Raw genomic sequence first — 22711 nt, forward strand, 5'->3', positions numbered from 1 at the left:
CTACAATCACAAACCCCAAGTGGGCCAATGTTAGCATCATTACTCAACTGGACACGAAGCAGTCGCTGATCGTGAAAGGTCGTGACCTTCCATTTGATAGCTGTAACTACTTTAGTCGCTTTGTAAGACGGGCGCTAAAAATGAAATTGTCAAATGACGGAGCGGTGAAATTTTAGTGGCGTGTATATTCGTGAAGCCAGATTATATAGGAACAGATATATTTTATTCCCAGTGTTATTTACCATCCCCCAGCAGTCAGCAATGTGAGGAAGCTATCCTTCAATGTCTGTACGGCATTCCGAGATATTTGTTTTCTGCATGAAATGTGACAAATTATACCTGCAGAGGTGAACTTGCTTCAGTATTCCTACTTGGGGGGAGGATTGTCACCTTGATTTGTAGAACAATTCTTGCCAACCTGTAGATATATAAATAATGAATCATACATCCTCCAAAACATTGAGCAAACAAAAGTATAGCTTTTTTTTTGCCAACTTTGTGCATGGCATTACAAGATAACATCAGTCCCTGTGTGAGATGTACATCAGAGGAGAACTGTATCAATCCATGATAAGAATGTCTCAAATAGGAGCAAGAATAGACCATTTTGGTCCCATCAACTTGCTCTACCATTCAACAAGGTCCTTGCCCAATCTTCTACCTCAACTCTATGTTAAAATTGCATCACTCCGCTCTGCTCTTAAATACCAGAACTGTGAGCCCACACTTACTGTGTACGGTTCTCGTCCCCCTCTTACAGAAAGGATATTATTAAACTAGAAAGAGTGCAGAGAAGATTTACTAGTATGTTACCGGGACTTGGTGGTTTGACTTATAAGGAGAGGCTCGATAGACCACGACTCTTTTCCCTGGAGCGTAGGAGGATTAGGAGTGACCTTATAGAGGTCTATAAAATAATCAGGGTCACAGATCAGTTAGATAGTCAGTATCTTTTCCCAAAGGTAGGGGAGTCTAAAACTAGGGGGCATAGGTTTAATGTGAGAGGGGAGAGATACAAAAGGGTCCAGAGGGGCAATTTTTTCACACAGAGTGTCTCGAACAAACTGCCAGAGATAGTAGTAGAGGTGGGTCCAATTTTGTCTTTTACAAAGCATTTAGACAGTTACATGGGTGGGATGGGTGTGGAGGTACGGTGGTACAGTGTTTAGAACTGCTGCCTCACAGCACCAGGGAGCTGAGTTCAATTCCCGACTTGGGTCACTGTCTGTGTGGAGTCTTCATGTTCTCCTGAGGCTACGTGGGTTTCCTGTGGGTGCTCTGGTTTCCTCCCACATGCTGATTAGGTGCATTGGCCATGCTAAATTCTCCCTCGGTGTACCTGAACAGACGCCAGAGCGTGGCGACTAGGGGACTTTCATAGACTTAATGCGAGTTTACTGTGACTAATAAATTAACTTTACTTTGAGGGATATGGGCCAAACGGGGGCAATTGGGACTAGTTTAGTGGTTAAAAAAAAAGGCACGGGCAAGTTAGGCCAAAGGGCCTGTTTCTGAGCTATAAATCTCAATGGCCAGTTTCTCTTTTATTTAGTAAATAACTATAATATCCAAATTACTCAGTCTATATCCTCGAGAACTAGTTATTAAAATACAAACCAGGCACCATCAAGATCATGCGCTGACCACCAGTCATTGATGCATTAAGTCCAGAACCTCTTAAGTGTTCAGTCTTGCACAGTTTTGTCATTTTTGAGGAAGGTTGCAGGTGTCATCTTCAAATTGACATCAGGTCCTCATGGATTGCGTGTCTGCATTAAGCATCCAATTGAAATAATGTGCAGATACAGGGTCCCGGGTCGGAGCTCCGATTTGGGTCGGTGTCTGTGGGAGTTTGCACATTCTCCCCGTTCTTGCGTGGGTTTTCTCTGGGTGCTCCGGTTTCCTCCCACACCCCAAAAATGTGCTTTTAGGCTGATTAATAAATTGTCCCTAAATTAGACCTCCCATAATCTGGCGCACACATAATTCTCTAAATTTGCACCCCTTTATTGTAGAGTCCAAGAGGCGTAGACAAAAGTCATAGGTAGAAGAAGGATTGGAATGAGGTGCTCACTGAGTGTTAAAATGGGCGGCACAGGCTTGTAGGGCTGAGGGGCCTGTTTTCTGTGCTGTGTTGTTCTTTGTTCTTTGTTCTTTATTTCACACTCACGACTCCAGAAGTTCCATGGAGGGTCTGAACAAGGCGTGCCAAACTTTCTCCATCACCTGACAAAATCAGCTACAGTTTTCCAATATTGCACTTCTGACTTGCACATGTGTTTAATCGTTCCCCATGAGAGAAATCATCTGGTCCTGCCCATTGCATCGCGGACGGGACGGAGAATTTAACACAGAAGCCAAAGATCGGTTGGCCTTGGGTGGGTATTTCCATTCCTGGAGCAGGTGGGACCAAAGCAAAACCACCCTACGCTTGGAATTTTACTGCCAAGCCCGCCCCAAAATTCTCTGTTAGTCTTGGGTGGGATTTTACAAGCTTCGTCTGAGTGAGATCAGAACATACCGGCCAATATCGCTAACCTTTCAAGGTAGCATTTCTGTGGCGATAGGTGAGAGGAAGGTAGTCTTTTATTTGGGTTATTTGTGTGTTTTCTCTTAGATGCTTCCAGCTGAGAAGAAGATGGAGAAGTGGGTTCCAGTACTTTAACCCAGTGACAGTGAGAAAACGGTGATATAATTCCAAGTCAAGGTGCTGAGGATTCGGAGGGGAACTTGCTGGTGGCGGTGATGATGTTGCCATGTTGATGATGATGTCCCAGTTGAGGAGAAATCAACTGGGGATAGCCAAAGGGAGCAGGTCTCTGGGGGTGAGCCTATTGGCAAGCCTCAGGTGGTTAGGGGTAAGAGATTGGGCCTCGTGATTGGGGACTCCACGGTTATGGGGACGGATAGGAGAGTTGGAGGTAAGGGTAGGGACTCTGGGCTGGTGTGTTGCCTACCAGGGGCTGGGGTCCAGGATGTATCGGACAGAGTATTCAGGACTCTTAGGGGAGAGGGAGATCAACCCCAAGTTATAGTTCATGTGGGGACACATGACATAGGGAGATTAAGGGAAGGGGAGATTAAGCAAAGATTTATGGAGTTGGGATGGAAACTCAAGGCGAAGTCAGAAAGAGTAGTTATATCTGGACTCTTGCCTGTGCCACGGGATAGATTAGAGAGGAATAGGGAGAGGGAAAGTTTGAACTCGTGGCTGAGGGGATGGTGCAGGAGGGAGGGGTTCAGGTACTTGAGCAATTGGGGCTCATTCTGGGGAAGGTGGGACCTCTATAAGAGGGATGGTCTACACCTGAACCAGAGGGGAATCAATATCCTGGGGGGTAAATTTGCAAAAGCGATGCAGGAAGGTTTAAACTGATTCGGAGGGGGGGAGGGATAGTGAGGAAAGGGGGTGAAAGTGAGGGGGGCATAGTTGGGGAATGCAAGGCACGGCATAGTGGGGGTGGGGCGGAGCAGGGTTTGAAATGCGTGTACTTTAATGCGAGGAGTATTCGCAATAAAGTGGATGAACTTGCAGCGTGGATCAGTACCTGGGACTTTGATGTTGTGGCCATTTCTGAGACTTGGATAGAGCAGGGTCAGGAATGGATGTTGCAGGTTCCGGGGTACAAATGCTTTAGTCGGAGTAGAGAAGAAGGTAGAAGGGGGGGTGGGGTAGCATTGCTAGTCAAGGACTGTATCACAGTGTCGGAGAGAAAGTTTGATGAGGACTTGTCAGTTGAGGTAGTATGGGCGGAGATTAGAAATAGGAGAGGAGAGGTCACCCTGTTGGGAGTCTTTTATAGACCTCCTAAAAGTTCTAGAGAGGTTGAGGAAAGGATTGCGGAGACAATCCGGGTTAGGAGTGAAAGTAATAGGGTAATTGTTATGGGGGACTTTAACTTTACGAATATTGATTGGAGTTGCTATAGTTCTAGCTCGCTAGAGGGGTCAGTGTTTGTACAAAGCGTGCAGGAAGGTTTTTTGTCTCAGTATGTAGACAGGCCAACTAGAGGTGAGGCTATATTGGATTTGGTGCTGGGAAATGAGCCAGACCAGGTGCTAGACTTGGAAGTTGGTGTGCATTTTGGTGATAGTGACCACAATTCGGTTACGTTCACCTTAGTGATGGGAAGAGATAGGCGTGAACCTCGGGTCAGCAATTTTAGCTGGGGTAAGGGCGATTATGAGGCTATCAGGAGTGAATTAGGAAGCATGGATTGGATTAGGGGATTGCAGGGACTGGGAACATCTGAAATGTGGAATTTTTTCAAGGAGCAGCTACTGCGAGTCCTTGATAGGTATGTCCCTGTCAGGCATGGTGGATTTGGTAGATCTAGGGAACCGTGGTGCACTAAAAGAGTTGAGTCGATGGTTAAAAAGAAAAAGGAGGCTTATGTTCGGATGAGATTGGAGGGCTCAGATAGTGCACTAGAAAGCTTTAGATTGGCTAGGAGGGAGTTGAAGAGTGAGTTGAGAAGGGCTAAAAGAGGACATGAGAAGACTTTGGCTGATAGGATTAAGGAGAATCCTAAGGCGTTCTATAAGTATGTCAAGAACAGAAGGTTGGTCAGGGCAAGATTAGGGCCAGTTACAGACAGCAGGGGGAAGTTGTGTGTGGAACCGGAGGAGATTGGAGAAGTATTGAACCAATATTTCTCTTCGGTGTTCACGCAGGGGGACATGAATATAGCTGAGGAGGACATTGGGTCGCAGGGGTGTAAAATAGAAAGTATTACGGTTGATAAAGAGGATGTGCTGGAAATTCTTGAGGGGCTGAAAATAGATAAGTCCCCTGGTCCGGATGGGATCTACCCTAGGATTCTCTGGGAGGCTAGAGAGGTGATTGCAGAGCCTCTGGCTCAGATCTTCAGGTCGTCATTGGTCTCTGGTGTAGTCCCGGAGGATTGGAGGATAGCGAATGTTGTCCCATTGTTTAAGAAGGGGAACAGAGACTTTGCCGGGAATTATAGACCGGTGAGTCTTACTTCTGTTGTGGGCAAGGTTTTAGAAAAAATTATTAGGGATAGGATTTATAGTTATTTGGAGTGTAATGAATTGATTAGAAATAGTCAGCATGGTTTTGTAGCAGGTAGGTCGTGCCTTACTAACCTTATTGAGTTTTTTGAGAAGGTGACCAAAGAGGTGGATGGGGGTAAGGCAGTTGACGTGGTATACATGGATTTTAGTAAGGCGTTCGATAAGGTTCACCATGGTAGGCTTCTGCAGAAAATGCAGATGTATGGGATTGTGGGTAATCTAGGAAGTTGGATCAGGAATTGGCTATCAGATAGGAGACAGAGGGTGGTGGTGGATGGTAAATATTCATCATGGAGTGCAGTTACGAGTGGTGTGCCTCAGGGATCTGTTTTGGGGCCACTGTTGTTTGTAATTTTTATTAATGATCTGGATGAGGGTATAGTTGGGTGGATTAGTAAATTTGCTGATGACACCAAAGTTGGAGGTGTGGTAGATTGTGAGGAAGGGTGTCATAGTCTGCAGGGAGACTTAGATAGGTTGCAGAGCTGGGCCGAGAGGTGGCGGATGGAATTTAATGCGGAGAAGTGTGAGGTAATTCACTTTGGTAGGAGCAACAGATGTGTCGAGTATAGGGCTAACGGGAGGACTTTGAATAGTGTGGATGAACAGAGGGATCTAGGTGTGTGTGTACATAGATCCCTGAAAGTTGGGAATCAAGTAGATAAGGTTGTCAAGAAGGCGTACGGTGTCTTGGCGTTTATTGGTAGGGGGATTGAATTTAGGAGTCGCAGTGTAATGTTGCAACTGTACACTACTCTAGTGCGGCCGCACTTGGAGTACTGTGTGCAGTTCTGGTCCCCGCATTACAAGAAGGATGTGGAGGCGTTGGAGAGGGTGCAGAGGAGGTTTACTAGGATGTTGCCTGGTATGGTGGGGAGGTCCTATGAGGAGAGACTGAGGGATCTAGGGTTGTTTTCGTTGGGAAGAAGGCGGCTAAGAGGGGATCTTATTGAAACATATAAGATGATTAGGGGTTTAGATAGGGTGGATAGTGATAGCCTTTTTCCTCGGATGGAGAAAGCTAGCACGAGGGGGCATGACTTTAAATTAAGGGGGGGTAGCTACAGGACGGATGTCAGGGGTAGGTTCTTTACCCAGCGGGTGGTGAGGGATTGGAATGCCCTGCCTGCTGCAGTTGTAGATGCGTCTAGTTTGGGGGCGTTTAAGAGATCTCTGGATAGGTTTATGGACGAAAAGGGATTGGTATAGGCTAGTGGGTCATTGTTTTTGTAACTGGTCGGCGCAACATCGTGGGCCGAAGGGCCTGTTCTGCGCTGTAATGTTCTATGTTCTATGTTCTATGTATCTTCTGCCTTTATCTTTCTATGTATCTTTCTAAATAGACTGGGTCTGTACTCGTTTGAGTTTAGAAGGATGAGGGGGGATCTTATAGAGACATATAAGATAATGAAGGGGATGGATAGGGTAGAGGTAGAGAGATTCTTCCCGCTTAGAAAGGACAGCAGGACTCGAGGGCACAGCCTCAAGATAAGGTGGGGGGGGTGGGGGGGGAGCAGTTTGGATCGGAGTTGAGGAGGAACTTCTTCACCCAAAGGGTGGTGAATCTTTGGAATTCTCTGCCCATTGAAGTGGTGGAGGCTACCTCGCTAAATATATTTAAGTCACGGGTAGATGGGTTTTTGATAGACAAGGGAATTAAGGGTTATGGGGAGAAAGCGGGAAAGTGGAACTGATCCACTTCAGATCAGCCATAATCTTATTGAATGGCAGGGCAGGCTCAAAGGGCTAGATGGCCTACTCCTGCTCCTAATTCTTATGTTCTTATGTGGTAAAGATCATGGGTTTGGAAAGTTCTGTCAAAATGGGTTCGTTTTGACCCATCCTTACTTGGAATGCTGACTGGAATTGAAGTAAGTGTCTAAGATATAATAGGTTAGGTATGCAACGAAACCAGCCATCAAATTATAGTTGTGAATCAGGTCTTTTACAGAGTAAGCACCACAGTAAGCATTATTTCTGGTTATATCACAGCTTGGTATGGCTCCTGCTCTGCCCAAGACAAGAAACTACAAATAATGAATGTAGCCCAATCCATCATGCAAACCAGCTTCCCATCCATTGACTCTGTCTACACTTCCCGCTGCCTTGGCAAAGCAGCCGGCACAATCAAGGACCCCGCACACTCCGGACATTCTTTCTTCCGCCTTCTTCCGCTGGGAAAAAGGTACAAAAGTCCGAGGCCATGTACTAACCGAATCAAGAACAGCTTCTTTCCTGCTGCCATCAGACTTATACCTTGCATTAAGTTGATCTTTCTCTTTATCCTTGCTATGACTGCAACAATGTACCCTCTCCCTTTTTTCTCTATGAACGGTATGTTTTGTCTCTACAGCACGCAAGAAACAATACTTTTCACTGTATGTCAATACATGTGACAATAATTAGTCAAATCAAAATCAAATCAAATTGGTCCAACCTTGTCGGCAAGCTGAAATTCTACCACAGAAAGTCTGGTAAGGCAATTTGAACCTGAGTTGCTTGCATCATTTTGGCTCGCTATTTTAGCTACAGATTGTTTACTGATCACATTTGAATTTGTGTTGGCATCCTGAATGTGAGTTCATGAAACTGTTCTTTTTGATGAAAAATAAGTTTGTTGAAGGAAAAGGAGTTCTAGTATTTGAGTAACTCCCAATCTGAAAAGTCCAGTTTTACTCTGAAGCTTGGGAGGAAGTTTCCTCTGATCACACTGCGTAGCCGACACTATAACTGTGGGCCCAAGGGATTATCTCTGAACACAGGATTCAACAATGGAAGTATTTCCTTATTTTGTTTGAACTGATGACCAGTGAAGTGAAAAATGTAGACAATATCACAGTGACCTGATAAGATTGCGCCCTCCCAAGAATGATGGTCAGACTTATGGGGGTGATGGTGACATGTTGGTAATTTCACTGGGCTAGTAATCTAGACACCGTGTCCAGAATGTGGCTACCATTTGTGCCGGCGGGATTTTCCCAACCTGCTGCAGTGAACGGAAATTTGGCTGGGCGCCTAATCCTCTGCCAAATTCTCTCTCTACAAAGGGGGCATGGCATGAATGGCCGGTAAGCTTGTGCCTCTAGGCTTTGAGGACACACGGATACCAATCCTACCGTGACAGCTGGTGGAATTTAAATTCAATTCATCAAGCTGGATGCGTAAAGCTAGTCTCAGTAATGAGGAGCGTGACAACTATCATCAATTGTTGCTAAAACCCATCTGCGTCAGTTATGCCCTCTGGGGAAGGCAATCTGTTTGTCCTACATGTGACTCCAGGCCCACAGCGAGGTGGCTGACTCTTAAACCTCCCTCAGTTCAGGAACAATCCAAAAAGGGGAACAAATGCTGACCTTGCTTACAATACCCCCCTGTAAGAATAAAGAGAAAAGCTCTATTGTACTCCTCAAATGAGCTTCAGCTATCTGTGCTCAGAGTGCTAATCAGTGCGCTAAAGGCAGATGTGACGAAGGTCAGGATCTTACTTAAATGTCTCGTCTACCTAATTTGTTGCCTCTCCTCTGCCTGTTTTGTAAGCTGGCGCAGGCAGGGACCTGAAGTCATTTAATTAATAGCTGGGTGAAGAGTTTATTTTTCCTGAATTGATGAGTTAAGATGGCTTTTGTTTTAACTGCATCTACTTGTTTTCTAAATAGAACGATTGCATCTTGTGTATAGATTACTAAGCAGAGTGATTAGTAACTAGGATGCATATGATTCTGACAGTGGTCCTCACATATCTACGTACAGTATATTCAGGAGAGGACAATCAGTTTCTAAGACATTGATGAAGGCTCAGTGGAAGATTCTTTGCGTTTGAGTCAGAGGGTGTTAGATTTGGACCTTAGAACTGAGCACATAAATTAAACTGACATTTCCACTGCGATACAGAGCAAGTGCTGCAGTGCTGGGGATGCTGACACTCAAACAGAATGATAAAAGGTGATCCCGTTTACCTCCTCACATAGAGATGGCGATGAAATATTTCATGGCACGATGTGAAGAGCAGTAGAAGGGTTTCCTTGGTGACCGTGGCCAACATTTGTCTCTCAATCAACCCCACCAATCCCTGGTTATTTAATTAAAAACTGCCTGCGGGGGCCTTGCAGTGCACAACATTGGCTGCCATGTTTTCCAACATTACACAGGTGAGGCAATGGCGTGGTGATGTTGTTGGACGAGTAATCCAGAGACCCAGAGTGATGCTCTGGGGACTTGGGTTCGAATCCCACCATAGCAGATGGTGAAACTTGAATTCGATTAAATTCTGGGAATTAAATCTCTAAAGATGACCATGAAACCGTGGTTGAATGTCGTAAAGACCAACCTGGTTCACTGATGTCCTTTAGGGAAGGAAATCTTCCGTCCTTACCCGCCCTAGCCTACAAGTCCACAGCAATGTGGCTGACCCTTAATTGCCCTCTCAAATGGCTCAGCAAGCCACTCAGTTCAAGGGCAATTAGGGATGGGCAACAAGTGTTGGCCTTCCCAGCAATGCCCACGTCCCATGAACGAATTGAAAAAAAAACTCCTGACCGCTGAAATCTTGTTGCTGATCACACCAGTGGGATCTTACGGTCCTGCTAATGGTGCACTTCACCCCATGGGTTTCCAGGAGTGTGTTCACCAGGAAATCCCATTGATGATGGTGGGACCATAAGATCTCACCATCAGTGAGCGCTACGCCACCTCGGAGAGGGAGGAAAATCCCACCCAGTGACTACAATCTATAAGTAGACGTGAATCTCCGTGGAACATCGTACGATGTGGAAGGTGGTATCATTGCAAGCTTTTATATTCTGGCTCTTTACATACTCAACATTTTGGAAATCAGACTTATTTATAGCATTTTTCTGCTGACTCATTCTAGTTTGGAGCAGAAGATCAGTATGATATATAAACACAATGATTAGTTCTTTCTAAATCGACCTCTATTATTCGGCAAGGCGTTTGGTTCATCCTCTACACTGAAAGTAAGACACAGAATATGATGAGCTGATCGTAACTATTAAGCTGCCGCTCAATCAAACTTCAGGAAATGCATATCCTTTTAATAATCCCTTCCAAATTGTACTCTGCTCAGGATGTGCTCATTTATATTAAACCAGTCACTGGAAACAAAACAGAATAGATAACAGCATCATCACTGCCTCATTCAAAGTGCAATTATAAAACAGCTATTCATAGTTGTGTTGATTCTGCTAACAGTGTAGAGACAGACTAAAGTGTTCAGAGAAAAAGTAGTCAGTCAGTGGCAATACATCACAGAAAAGGGATGATTTTAAAAACATACTTATTGAATAGGAAGATGTGTTCTTCCAGGCTCTGCCATGATTCTACACTCCATTGTAGGCACCTGCTACCCTTCCTTTTGGAATGCCCTCCTTCCCAATTCCTGCCCCTTACAACCATCCACTGTCCCTCTCTCCATCCTGATTGCCCACAATCTAATAGCTCTACTTCCCTCCCAAGTGTCCTACTCCCAACTGTCCTCCTCCACAATTGCCCTCCCTTCTGATCACCCAACCTCCTGATCAACATCCATCCCAGTCACTCTCTCTCCCTCTTAATCACCCTCCCTCCGTCAATTTCATCAAATAAATTCTGACACGGATCTACATAAAAGAGATATTAAGGCAGGTGACTAAAAGAGGTAGATTTTAAACAGCATCAAAAAGAGGAGAGGCAGAGAGGCTTAGGGAGTGAATTTCAGACCTTAGGGCCTGAAGCTGAAGACACAGTTGCCAATTGCAGTGTGATTAAGGTTGGGGATCCGTAAAAGGCCAGAATAGGAGAAGCAGAGATATCAGGAGATTGTGGAGATGGAGGAAGCTGTAGATACAGGGACGGGGCGAGACAGTAGAAGGTTTTGAATATAAAGCTGAGAATTTTAAATCTAACCAAGAGATAATGTAGGTCAGTGAGCACAGTGGTAAGGGATGGACTGGATTTGGCACTAAGCTAGAATACTAACAGCTGAGTTTTGGAAATTTCAGTAAACTACTAATGACTATACAATATCACCAATGAAGATGCAGCAAGAACACCTGCAAAGTTGCCAAACAGCTGCATCGGGAAAAAAAATCTTTTTACTTACGCAAGGATATTTTGGCGTTGGAGGGAGTGCAGAGGAGGTTTACTAGGCTGATGCCGGAGTTGAGGGGGTTGAGCTATGAGGAGAGGCTGAATAAATTAGGCTTGTACTCGTTAGAGTTTAGAAGAATGAGGGGAGATCTCATTGAGATGTATAAGATGACGAACGGGATGGATAGGATAGAGGTGGAGAGACTCTTCCCGCTCAGAAAGGACAGCAGGACTAGGGGGCACAGCCTCAAGATAAAGGGGGGGCGGTTTAGAACAGAGTTGAGGAGGAACTTCTTCACTCAAAGGGTGGTGAATCTCTGAAATTCTCTGCCCGTTGAAGTGGTGGAGGTTACCTCGCTAAATATTTTTAAGACGCGGGTTGATGGGTTTTTGATAAGAGAGGGGATTAAGGGTTATGGGGAGAGGGCGGGAATGTGGAACTGAGCCACGGCAGATCAGCCATGATCTTATTGAATGGCGGGGCAGGCTCGAAGGGCTAGTTGGCCTACTCCTGCTCCTATTTCTTATGTTCTTATATGTTCTCCCAACCGTCCTCTCTCCCAATCATCCTCCCTCTTCATCAGTCTCCTTTTTAATCACCCTCCCTCTAAATCATTCTCCCTCTTAATCACCCTCCTTCCTGATTATGTGTACCATCTACAAAAAGCACCGTAGGAACTCACTAAGTTTCCTTTGGCAGCACCTCCCAAACCTATAAGCACTACCATCTAGGAGGACAAGAGCAGCGGATAACTGGGGACACCACCATCTGGAGGTTCCCCTCCTAGTCATGCACCATCGTGACTTGGAAATATATCATCATTTCTTCGCTATTGCTGGGTCAAAATCCCGGAACTCCCTCCCTAAAAACACTGTGGGTGCATCTACACCTCAGGGACTGCAGTGTTTTCAGAAGGCAGCTCATTACCACCTTCTCAAGGGCAACTAGGGATGGGCAATAAATGCTGGCCTAGCCAGCAATGCCCACATCCCATAAAAATGAATAAAAAAAACAAGAGAATGCAATAGCGTTCTAAATGAGTTGCTATTTTATTGTGGCTGTAAGTGGAGAGTTTATCCGGGGAAGCATAAAAATACTAAGCTTAAAGCTGTTGTTGTTAGGATCTTGGCAGCAATGAGGACAGACAAGGGCAATAAATTGATGGTGCATGAAACAAGAATGGATTGGAGAGCAAAATGCAACTCAGGTTCATCTTAAACCTCACAACATTGGACATAGATAGGGATGTATAAGAATTGGAGAATAATTTGGTTATAACCTTCAGAGCTAATTTACAGAACCACAGCTTTGAGTTGCCGATGTGTGGCTCCAGAGTTAAGTGCGAACACTGAGAGTAGAATAGGCATAAAGCACGACTGGCTACCTGCTAAACAAAATCTGCAAAACGAACAAACAAAATTAATGTTTTCTCCTTTATAGTCTGGATGAATGACTATCTAATACGATAATTACACTTTTTAAATGTTGAGAATTACATAGAAATGTGGCTGCCAGTGTGAAACTTTTTGGAAAAAAGCAGGCAATTTGATGTAATGATCCATTGAAACCACTTGTAGTTAGTGCCAAATATAAAACTGAGAAGCTTTTATGCACACATCAGTATTTTCCACAAAGCATCTGCATGTACAGCACAGCCTGTGTCATATTCTAGCGGTTAATAAATGCTTGCAGAATGGGATGTAATTATTTTACTCCCTTGTACATTTGTAAAAATTCTGCTGTGGTTCATTACATAGGCTGCTTTTGTTTTTAATTGTTCAATCTCTTTCATATCTTGTGCTTAAAATGAAACATGAATAGTAATCCAGAGGAATGGAGCTGTTGTGAAATTGCAGCTTGATAGGAGGAAAGGTCAGTTATCCTTTTTAAGAAGAGTTTAATATCAAGGCAATCTAATCCTATCTGTTCCTAGCTTGAAACATCGGAACATAGAAGGTAGGAGCAGGAGGAGGCCATTTGACCCTTCAGGCCTGCTCTGCCATTCATTACGATCATGGCTGATCGTATGACTCAATAGCTTAAGGCTGCTTTCTCCCCTTAGCCTTTGATCCCATTTGTCCCAAGTGCTATATCCAGCCATCTACTGAATACATTCAATGTTTTGGTATCAACTACTTCCTGTGGTAACGAACTCTACAGGCTCACCACTCTGGGTGAAGAAATGTCTCCTCACCTCCGTCCTAAATGGTCTACCCTGAATCCTCAGACTGTGAACCCCTGGTCCCAGATTCCCCCACCATTGGGAACATCCTCTCTGCATCTACTTTGTCTAGCCCTTGATACCTCTCTGGCTACAATAGTACGAAGGAAGCAATGCTTTCGGAGACAGGAGACATTCAATCACAAAGAGGATTCATTTCCCACAATCGTGGAAGAAAAGTGGCACAGTGCTTAGCACGGCTGCCTCACAGTGCCAGAGACCTGGGTACGATTCTAGCCTACGGGTGCAGCAGGTGGTCAGGAAGGCGAATGGGATGCTGGCCTTCACAGCGAGGGGGATTGAATATAAAAGCAGGGAGGTCTTGCTGCAACTGTACAGGGCACTGGTGAGGCCGCAGCTGGAGTACTGTGTGCAGTTTTGGCCGCCGCACTTGCGCAAGGATATTTTGGCCTTGGAGGGAGTGCAGAGGAGGCTCAATAGGCTGATACCGGAGTTGAGGGGGTTGAGCTATGAAGAGAGGCTGAATAGACTGGGCTTGTACTCGTTAGAGCTCAGAAGGATGAGGGGGGATCTTATTGAGACGTATAAGATGATGAAAGGGATGGATAGGGTAGAGGTGGAGAGGTTCTTCCCACTCAGAAAGGACAGCAGGACTAGAGGGCACAGCCTCAAGATAAGGGGGAGGGCAGTTTAGAACAGAGTTGAGGAGGAACTTCTTCACTCAAAGGGTGGTGAATCTCTGGAACTCTCTGCCCGTTGAAGTGGTGGAGGCTATCTTGCTAAATATATTTAAGACGCGGGTAGATAGGTTTTTGGTAGGCAAGGGGATTAAGGGTTATGGGGAGAAAGCGGGAAAGTGGAACTGAGCCACTTCAGAACAGCCATGATCTTATTGAATGGCGGGGCAGGCTCGAAGGGCTAGATGGCCTACTCCTGCTCCTATTTCTTATGTTCTTATGTTCTTATTCACAGCTTGGGTGACTGGCTGTACAGAGTTTGCATGTTCTCCCTGTGTCAGCATGGGTTTCCTCTGGGTGTTCCCACAGCCTGGAAGATGTGTTGGTTAGGTGCACTGGCCATGCTAAATTCTCCCTCAGCGTACCCAAACAGGTGCCAGAGTGTGACAACTAGCAGCTTTTCACAGTAACTTCATTGCAGTGTTAATGTAAGCCTACTTGTGACACTAATAAATAAACTCTCAGTTATTGGCCCTCTATGGACATGGCTGTTCCAATTTTGTTGCTTGTGCTCTGAGCCTGACTTGAAGGATTAAGAGACCAAATTTGGAAAATTAATTTAAAGTTTATTTATTAGTTTCACAGGTACATTTATAATACAATGAAGTTATTGTGAAAATCCCCGAGTTGCCACTCTCCGGAGCCTGTTCAGGTACACTGAGGGAGAATTTAACATGGTCAATGCAGCGAACCAGCTTTTCTATCGGACTGTGGGATTTGATTTGATTCGATTTATTATTGTCACATTTGTTAACATACAGTGAAAAGTATTATTTCTTGCGTGCTATACAGTCAAAACATACCGTTCATAGAGAAAGAAACGAGAGAGTGCAGAATGTAGTGTTACAGTCATTGCTAAGGTGTAGAGAAAGAACAACTTAATGCAAGGTAAGTCCATTCAAAATTCTGACAGCAGCAGGGAAGAAGCTGATCTTGAGTTGGTTTGTACATGACATCAGACTTTTATATCTTTTTCCCAATGGAAGAAGGTGGAAGAGAGAATGTCTGGGGTAGGTGAGATCCTTAATTATGCTGGCTGCTTTGCCGAGGCAGAGGGAAGTGTAGATGGTGTCAATGGATGGGAGGCTGGTTCGCGTAATGGATTGGGCTACATTCACAATCTTTTGTAGTTCTTGTGGTCTTGGGCAGAGCAGGAGCCCATACCAAGCTGTGCTACAACCAGAAAGAATGCTTTCTATGGTGCATCTGTAAAAGTTGGTGAGAGTCATAGCTGAAATGCCAAATTTCTTTAGTCTTCTGAGAAAGTAGAGGCATTGATAGGTTTTCTTAAGTATAGCATTGGCATGGGGGGACTAGGACAGGTTTGTTGGTGATCTGGACACCTAAAATGTGAAGCTCTCGACACTGTCTACTTCATCCCTGGTGATGTAGACAGGATAAGAAGTCTGACAACACCAGGTTTAAGTCCAACTGATTTATTTGATAGTAAACTCACAAGCTTTTGAGGTTTACCACTTCATCAGGTGAATGAAGAGTTCTGGCCTCAGACAGAGCATATAACAGCACAGACAGTTTACAGATTACTGATTAGAATGCGAATCGTTACACCTAACCTGCTATTCAAGCCTTAAAGTGGCCGACAATGTGAGTGGAAGGAGCATTGAGCACAGGTTAAAGAGATGTGTATTGTCTCCAGACAGCACAGTAAGTGAGGTTTTGCAAACCCAGGCAAGTCAGGGGGGTTACAGATAGTGCGACATGAACCCAAGATCCATGTTGAGACTGTCCTCATGTGTGCGGAACTTGGCTATCAGTCTCTGCTTCACGACCTGCAGCCTTCGCGACACACGACAGCTCAGAGTCGCTGAGCAGAGACTGATAGCCAAGTTCTGCACACATGAGGACGGTCTCAACAGGGATCTTGGGTTCATGTCGCACTATCTGTAAACCCCCTGACTTGCCTGGGTTTGCAAAACCTCACTTACTGTACTGTCTGGAGACAATACACATCTCTTTAACCTGTGCTCAATGCTCCTTCCACTCACATTGTCGGCCACTTTAAGACTTGAATAGCAGGTTAGGTGTAACGATTCGCATTCTAATCAGTAATCTGTAAACTGTCTGTGCTGTTATATGCTCTGTCTGAGGCCAGAACTCTTCATTCACCTGATGAAGAGGTAAACCTCAAAAGCTTGTGAGTTTACTATCAAATAAATCGGTTGGACTTAAACCTGGTGTTGTCAGACTTCTTACTGCGTTTACCCCAGTCCAACGCCAGCATCTCCACATCATGGTGTAGACAGGGGCATGTTCTCCACTACACTTCCTGAAGTCAGTGACAACCTCCTTCATTTTGTTGACATTGAGGGAGAGATTATTGTTGCTGTACTAGTTTACCAGATTCTCTATCTCATTCTGAAACTGTCTCATCATTGTTTGAGATCCGATCCACTACGGTGTGTGTCACCAGCAAACTTGAAAGTCGAATTGGAGGGGAGTTTGGCCTCATAGTCATAGATGTACAAAGAGTATAGTACGGGGTTGAGAACACAGCCTTGTGAGACACCAGTGTTGACGATTATCGTGGAGGAGGTGTTGTTGCTTCTCCTTACCGATTTAGGTCAGTGAGTTTGGAAGTTCAGAATCCAGTTGCAGAGGGAGGTGCCAAGGTCCTTGGCACTGAGTTTGGAGATGACTTTCCTAGGAATAATGGTGTTGGATGCTAAGCTGTAGTCAATAAATAGGAGCCTGACATAGGTGTCCTTGTTATCTAGGTGTTCCAGGATTGAGTGCAGGGCCAGGGAAATGGCATCTGCTGTGGACCTGTTGTGGTGCGGTAGTGGATCCAGGTAGTCTGGGAGGCTGGAATTGATTCGTGCCATGACTAACCTTTTGAAACACTGCATTAGTGACGGATGTCAGAGTCACAGGCCGATGGTCATTAAGGCACACTGCTTGGTTTTTCTTAGGTACTGGGATAATGGTCGCCTTCTTGAAGCAGATTGGAAGGAAATACAGGCAGGAAACCCACAGGACATGGGGAGGATGTGCAGAATCCGCACAGACAGTAACCCAAGTCCGGAATTGAACCTGGGTCCCCGGCGCTGTGAGGCAGCAATGCTAACCACTGAGCCACTGTGAATGATTCAATGGATCCTCTCTTGAATTGTATTCGCAATTCAGGAGGGAAGCTGAGACCTAGAGGTACTATCACTAGACTATTAATCCAGAAACTCAGCCAATGTTCTGGGGACCCGGCTTCAAAACCTGCCGCAGCAGCTGGTGAAGTTTGAAACCAGTTCTGATTGGAAAAACCCACCTGATTCACCATTGTCCTTTAGGGAGGGAAATCTGCCATCCTTCCCCACTCTAACCTTCACGTGACTCCAGACTCATAGCAATGTAGCTGACTCTCAACTACCCCTCTGAACAAGAACAACGAGGGGTGGGCAATAAATGCTGGCCAGCCAGCGACGTCCATGTCCCATGAATAAGTAAGAAAAAGAACTCCCTTGTTAAATAGTCCAAGTCTCTGAGACAATATCTGTTTATGTACTAATTTTGACCTTGCACACTTTCTCCACTATCTACTTATGTGCTACCACTTTATCACATGACACTGACAAGCACAAGCATACCCAAGAGCATTATTTTCTTTTTTTAAAATGTTAATTACACATGAAGGGACATGAAAAAAGATGCCTGCAAGGGAGATTTCAATCGCTGATTATGTTATTCAGGGGTGATTATATTCTGCTTGTTGCTTTGAGGCAAAAGGCATGTCTTTGGCTGACATTTACAAACGTAAAGCTGCGGCCTACAGATCACACAATGGAAACTTAGCGGACAGCCTGTCATTTTCATAATTGCTTGGGTAGCTCTTGAATTTTGAGTGATTCAGTTCTCAGTCTGAATGTCTTCCTTTGGGTCAGGTCCCTTTCCCTTTGACCAGTCAGATGGAAATGATTATGCTCTCACAAAAAAAAATGGGCAAAGTAATCAGATCTCTTACAAAACTGAGGCAGTCATGAGAACCAAAGTGACTTATTTTTACAGCAAGTTTCTTGCAAAACATTTCTGATCATGCCTCGGGGATAGATTGCAATGCAATCGAGTCACTGAGTCACAGAGGCAGACAACGCAGGGAAGGCCTACCATGTCTATATCGACAATAACCACTACTAAAGGCACATAAATCCCATTTTCCCCACACCTGTATAAAACCTGCTGTTTATTCAGCAGGTAAGTAAGTTGGTCACTGCTGACATCAGGTTACCTGGTCCACCAACCCTCCTCTCTGTCATACACAAGTTCACCGAGCATGTCACCCAACTGATCTTCATCATTACTTTTCAACCTTGTAACAGAACCATAGCAGGTCTCAGAATGCAAAGAGAAAGGTTTGGTTTTGTGCTTAAATTCGGGCATTATTTTCAAACATTCAGCCCGGATTATTCACTTTGGTGCCCATTAAGTGGGCGGCACGGTGGCACAGTGGTTAGCACTGCTGCCCAAAGCGTCGGGGACCTGGGTTCGATTCCTGGCATGGGTCACTGTCTGTGTGGAGTTTGTACATTCCTCCCATGTCCGTGTGGGTTTCCTTCAGGTGCTCCGGTTTCCTCCCGCAGTCCAAAAGATGTGCGGGTTCGGTGCATTGGCCATGCTAAATTTTCCCTCAGTGTACCCAAACAGGCCTCAGTAGTTGTGACTAGTATAGACCCCATTTGGAATATTGTGAGCAGTTTTGGGCCCCATACTGAAGGAAGGATGTGCTGATCTTGGAAAGGGTCCAGAGGAGGTTCACAAGAATGATCCTGGAATGAAGAGCTTGTCGTATGAGGAACGATTGAGGACTTTGGGTCTGTACTCATTGGAGTTTAGAAGGATGAGGGGGGATCTTATTGAAACTTACAGGATACTGTGAGGCCTGGATAGAGTGGATGTGGACAGGAAGCTTCCACTGGTAGGAAAATCTAGAACCAGAGGGTATAATCTCAGGCTAAAGGGACAATCCTTTAAAACAGAGATGAGGAGGAATTTCTTCAACCAGAGAATGGTGTATCTGTGGAACTCTTTGCCACAGAAGGCTGTGGAGGCCAGGTTATTGAGTGTCTTTAAGACAAAGATAGATAGGTTCTTGATTGATAAGGGGATCAGGGGTTATGGGAAAAAGGCAGGAGAACGGGGATGAGAAAAGTATCAGCTATGATTGGATGATGGAACAGGCCCTATAGGCTGAGTGGCCTAATTCTGCTCCTATGTCTTATAATCTTATGGACTAGGGGGTTTTCAAAGTAATTTCATTGCAGTGTTAATGCAAATCGACTTGTGACGTTAATAAAAACTTACTTATATGCAACTTTTCCTGGAACTCTCTCCCTCACAACACAGTGGGTGTATCTCATGGGTGGGTGTACCGCAGCATTTCAAGAAGGCAACTCACCAGCACCTTCTCAAGAGCAGCTAGGGATGGAGAATGAATGCTGGCCCAGCCAATGATACCCTTGTCTCATGAAACGAATAAACAAAAGAAAGAGTAAAAAATCAGTAAAGAAATAGAACACCTTGCCTACTGGGTACCAATCTAGGTAGAATGTTTGTAAATTTCAGAAAAGATATTCTGACTACTGTTGGATTTTTTTTTTCACACCATCTCTTTCAGCTCCTGGATATTCCTTTATTACGTTCAAATGTGAAATTTGATTTATCTATTAGTGTCACAACTAGGTTTATATTAGCACTGCAATGAAAATCCCTAGTCACCTGTTTGGGTACACTGAGGGGAAAGTTAGAACGGACAATGCACCTATCCAGCACGTCTTTCTGACTGTGGGAGTAAACCAGGAGCACCCGGAGGAAACCCACGCAGACATGGGGAGAACGTGCAGACTCTGTACAGACAGTGACACAAACCAGGAATCGAACTCAGGTCCCTGGCACTGTGTGGCGGCAATGCTAACCAGTGTGCCACCGTGCTGCTTACACTGTGCCACCCCGCTGCCCTTTGTCTGAGGTGGTAAGTCTGCAGCCAGCAGCCACCAACTTATCTAATTTCATTTCTGCTTCACTTTTAATTTTTGACTCGGCAAGGGGCTCTCACACCTCACAAGGTGAAGCAATTATTCTAATAATAATTATGGATCTTTAATAGGATCCAATTTGAAAGCAACATTTCTTGCAATTGGGGATTTGAGTTTGAAGGTTATGCAAAGGTCTTCGGAAGAAGACCTTTAGGGTTGGTACAGATTCAGAAAAATGCTATACAACTACAACATTTGCTTGCTCTCTCCAATGCTGGCATATGATTACCTGACACAACCTAATCCCCAAACCACATTTCTGCCTGTCCAGCATATGCATTTGGATAGGTCACTCTATGTCGGGTTGCAAGCAAACAAAACTGCATCGCTACCCCCTCATTTTCCTCCTCACTGAATGATTAAAGCATCGGAATCCATGAAAATAGTCATCTGTTAAATTGCGCTGCCAATCTCAAATTGACATTTAATCCCAGTCATGTTGAACTTACACTGTGAGAGCTGCAATCCATTAAATCTTGATCATTGGTCTTCGTGGCCTCATTAAGGGATACCCCTTTCCTTGACAAGCTGAGATTTTCAGTCTGGGGAATATCCAGGAGCTGAAAGAGATGGTGTGAAAAAAAAATCCAACAATAGTCAGAATATTTTTCAATGCCACAGACCTGCCTGAACACTTGTGGAAAAAGAATAAATTGGAATAAGCTCTACAGAGGACAAGACATCATTTTATTTATTATTCTCAGGTATTAGCATGTTTTTCACATGTCAACGAATATAATTAGGTGCCTTATTGCTAAGATATCAGCTAAACAAAACCCTGTTTTGGACCAACAAAATAAACAACAACCAAAGGAAAAAGTAACTTGACAATCGTAGAATCCCTACAGTGCAGAAGACGGCCATTCAGCCCACTGAGCCTGTATCGACAACAATCCCACCCAGACGCTATCCCCATAACCCTACCTGTATTTACCCTGCTAATCCACCTGACTAAGGGGCAATTTAACAAGGCCAATGCCCTAACCCGCATATCTTTGGAGTGTGGGAGGAAACCCACGCAGGCAGGGGGAAACATACAAACTCCACACAGTCACCCAAGGTCAGAATTGAACCTGGGTCCCTGGTGCTGTGAGACAGCAGTGCTAACCACTGCGCCAACAAGTTTGACCCATTCTTCTGAAAGTCACAGAGATGAAGTTAGCATTTTGTTTGCGTTCTGGAGGAAATCTGAGTGGACATTGTAACTAATGCAATTGCAAACCATGAAATATTCATTTCAAAATCATGACATTTGACCAGGTTATGTTATTTGTGTCACACAATATCCCTGAATAGATCACAACTTGTTTAAATAAAATGCTGAGCAGTGTTTAAAATAGATTCTATATTAAGAGACTGTGGCTGTAACAAAAAAAAACTTCCTTTCACAAAAGAAAGTTGCAGTCTTCCTTTCTGCTGACCTGAGTAATGTGCAGAGAAACAAAATCAAATATCAAAGGTGCAAAATGTATTCCTCCTATTATAGCCCCAACAATTGAGCTCCACAATACAAATAAGCCTATCTACTCTCAGCCGTCCCCAGAGATAAAATAACCAAAAGCAGGCAATACTTCTTCAGTAAGTAAGTATTGTCAGGAACACATCAGCTAATATTCATTCATATAGTCGAGAATTGTGTTGAGTTTGCACAGATGATTATGCAGATTTTGATTAAAAACTAGATTAAATTAATTTAATGAACTCTGAAATTATGCACTTGGTTTAACTGGTGCCTGCGCGGAATGCAATGTTTTAAATTAATGTGCATTGCTTCTGGTGACATGGGGTACTAACATCTTTGGGTGCAGTTGGCTTTAATTGCTGCCCAAACAATGTTTAAGACAAGGTGTTGTTTCTCACTCTTATTCCTTTCATGCTCACTGAACCTTTATTTGTGAAGCTTGGTTGAAGGAGTACACAGGAGAGGAATTCACTCACATACCACTTTTTTAGTGACCTTACATGAAGCTATGAAATAGCGCGTAGAATAGCACAGCACAGGAACAGGCCCTTCGGCCCACAATGTTTTGATTCAATTTGATTAGATTTATTATTTTCACATGTATTACTATACGGTGAAAAGTAATGTTTCTTGCACACTATACAAAGCATACCATTCCTAGAGAGGGAAAGAAGAAAGTGCAGAATGTAGTGTTACAGTCATAGCCAGGGTGTAGAGAAAGATCAATTTAATGCAAGGTAGGTCCATTCAAAAGTCTGATGGCAGCAGAGAAGAAGCTGTTCTTGAGTTGGTTGGTATATGACCTCAGACTTTTTGTATCTTTGCCCTGAAGGAAGAAGGTGGAAGAGAGAATGTCTGGGATGTGTGGAGTCCTTAATTATGCTGGCTGCTTTGCCAAGGCAGTGGGAAATGTGGACAGAGTCAATGGATGGGAAGCTGGTTTGCGTAATGGATTGGGCTACATTCATAACCTTTGTAGTTCTTTGCGGTCTTGGTCAAAGCTGGAGCCATACCAAGCTGTGATACAACCAGAAAGAATGCTTTCTGTGGTGCATCTGTAAAAGTTGAGCCGAACATGATGCCAACTTAAACTAATCCCTTCTCCCTGCCCTTGGTCCATATCCCTCTGTTCCTTGCACATTCATAGAGTCATAGAGGTTTACAGCA

General features: G+C 44.4%; 1 protein-coding gene across 5 annotated transcripts in view; it reads right to left on the bottom strand.

Annotated features, from left to right (window-relative positions):
- Positions 1 to 22711, bottom strand: part of luzp2 (leucine zipper protein 2) — a 337695-nt gene that overhangs the window by 19323 nt on the left and 295661 nt on the right. For all 5 annotated transcript variants that reach the window (XM_080189886.1, XM_080189885.1, XM_080189887.1 and 2 more), the window contains 2 exons: positions 20532 to 20642; positions 340 to 418 (listed from right to left, as the gene is read on the bottom strand). In XM_080189886.1, coding sequence (XP_080046012.1) covers positions 368 to 418; positions 20532 to 20642 — 162 coding nt within the window. In that variant the 3' untranslated portion in view covers positions 340 to 367. Of the gene's footprint in view, positions 1 to 339; positions 419 to 20531; positions 20643 to 22711 lie in introns of those variants that run through there.

The sequence above is a fragment of the Carcharhinus amblyrhynchos genome, chromosome 6 (assembly GCF_965287045.1).
Source record: "Carcharhinus amblyrhynchos chromosome 6, sCarAmb.v2.hapA, whole genome shotgun sequence".
Lineage (NCBI taxonomy): Eukaryota > Metazoa > Chordata > Chondrichthyes > Carcharhiniformes > Carcharhinidae > Carcharhinus > Carcharhinus amblyrhynchos.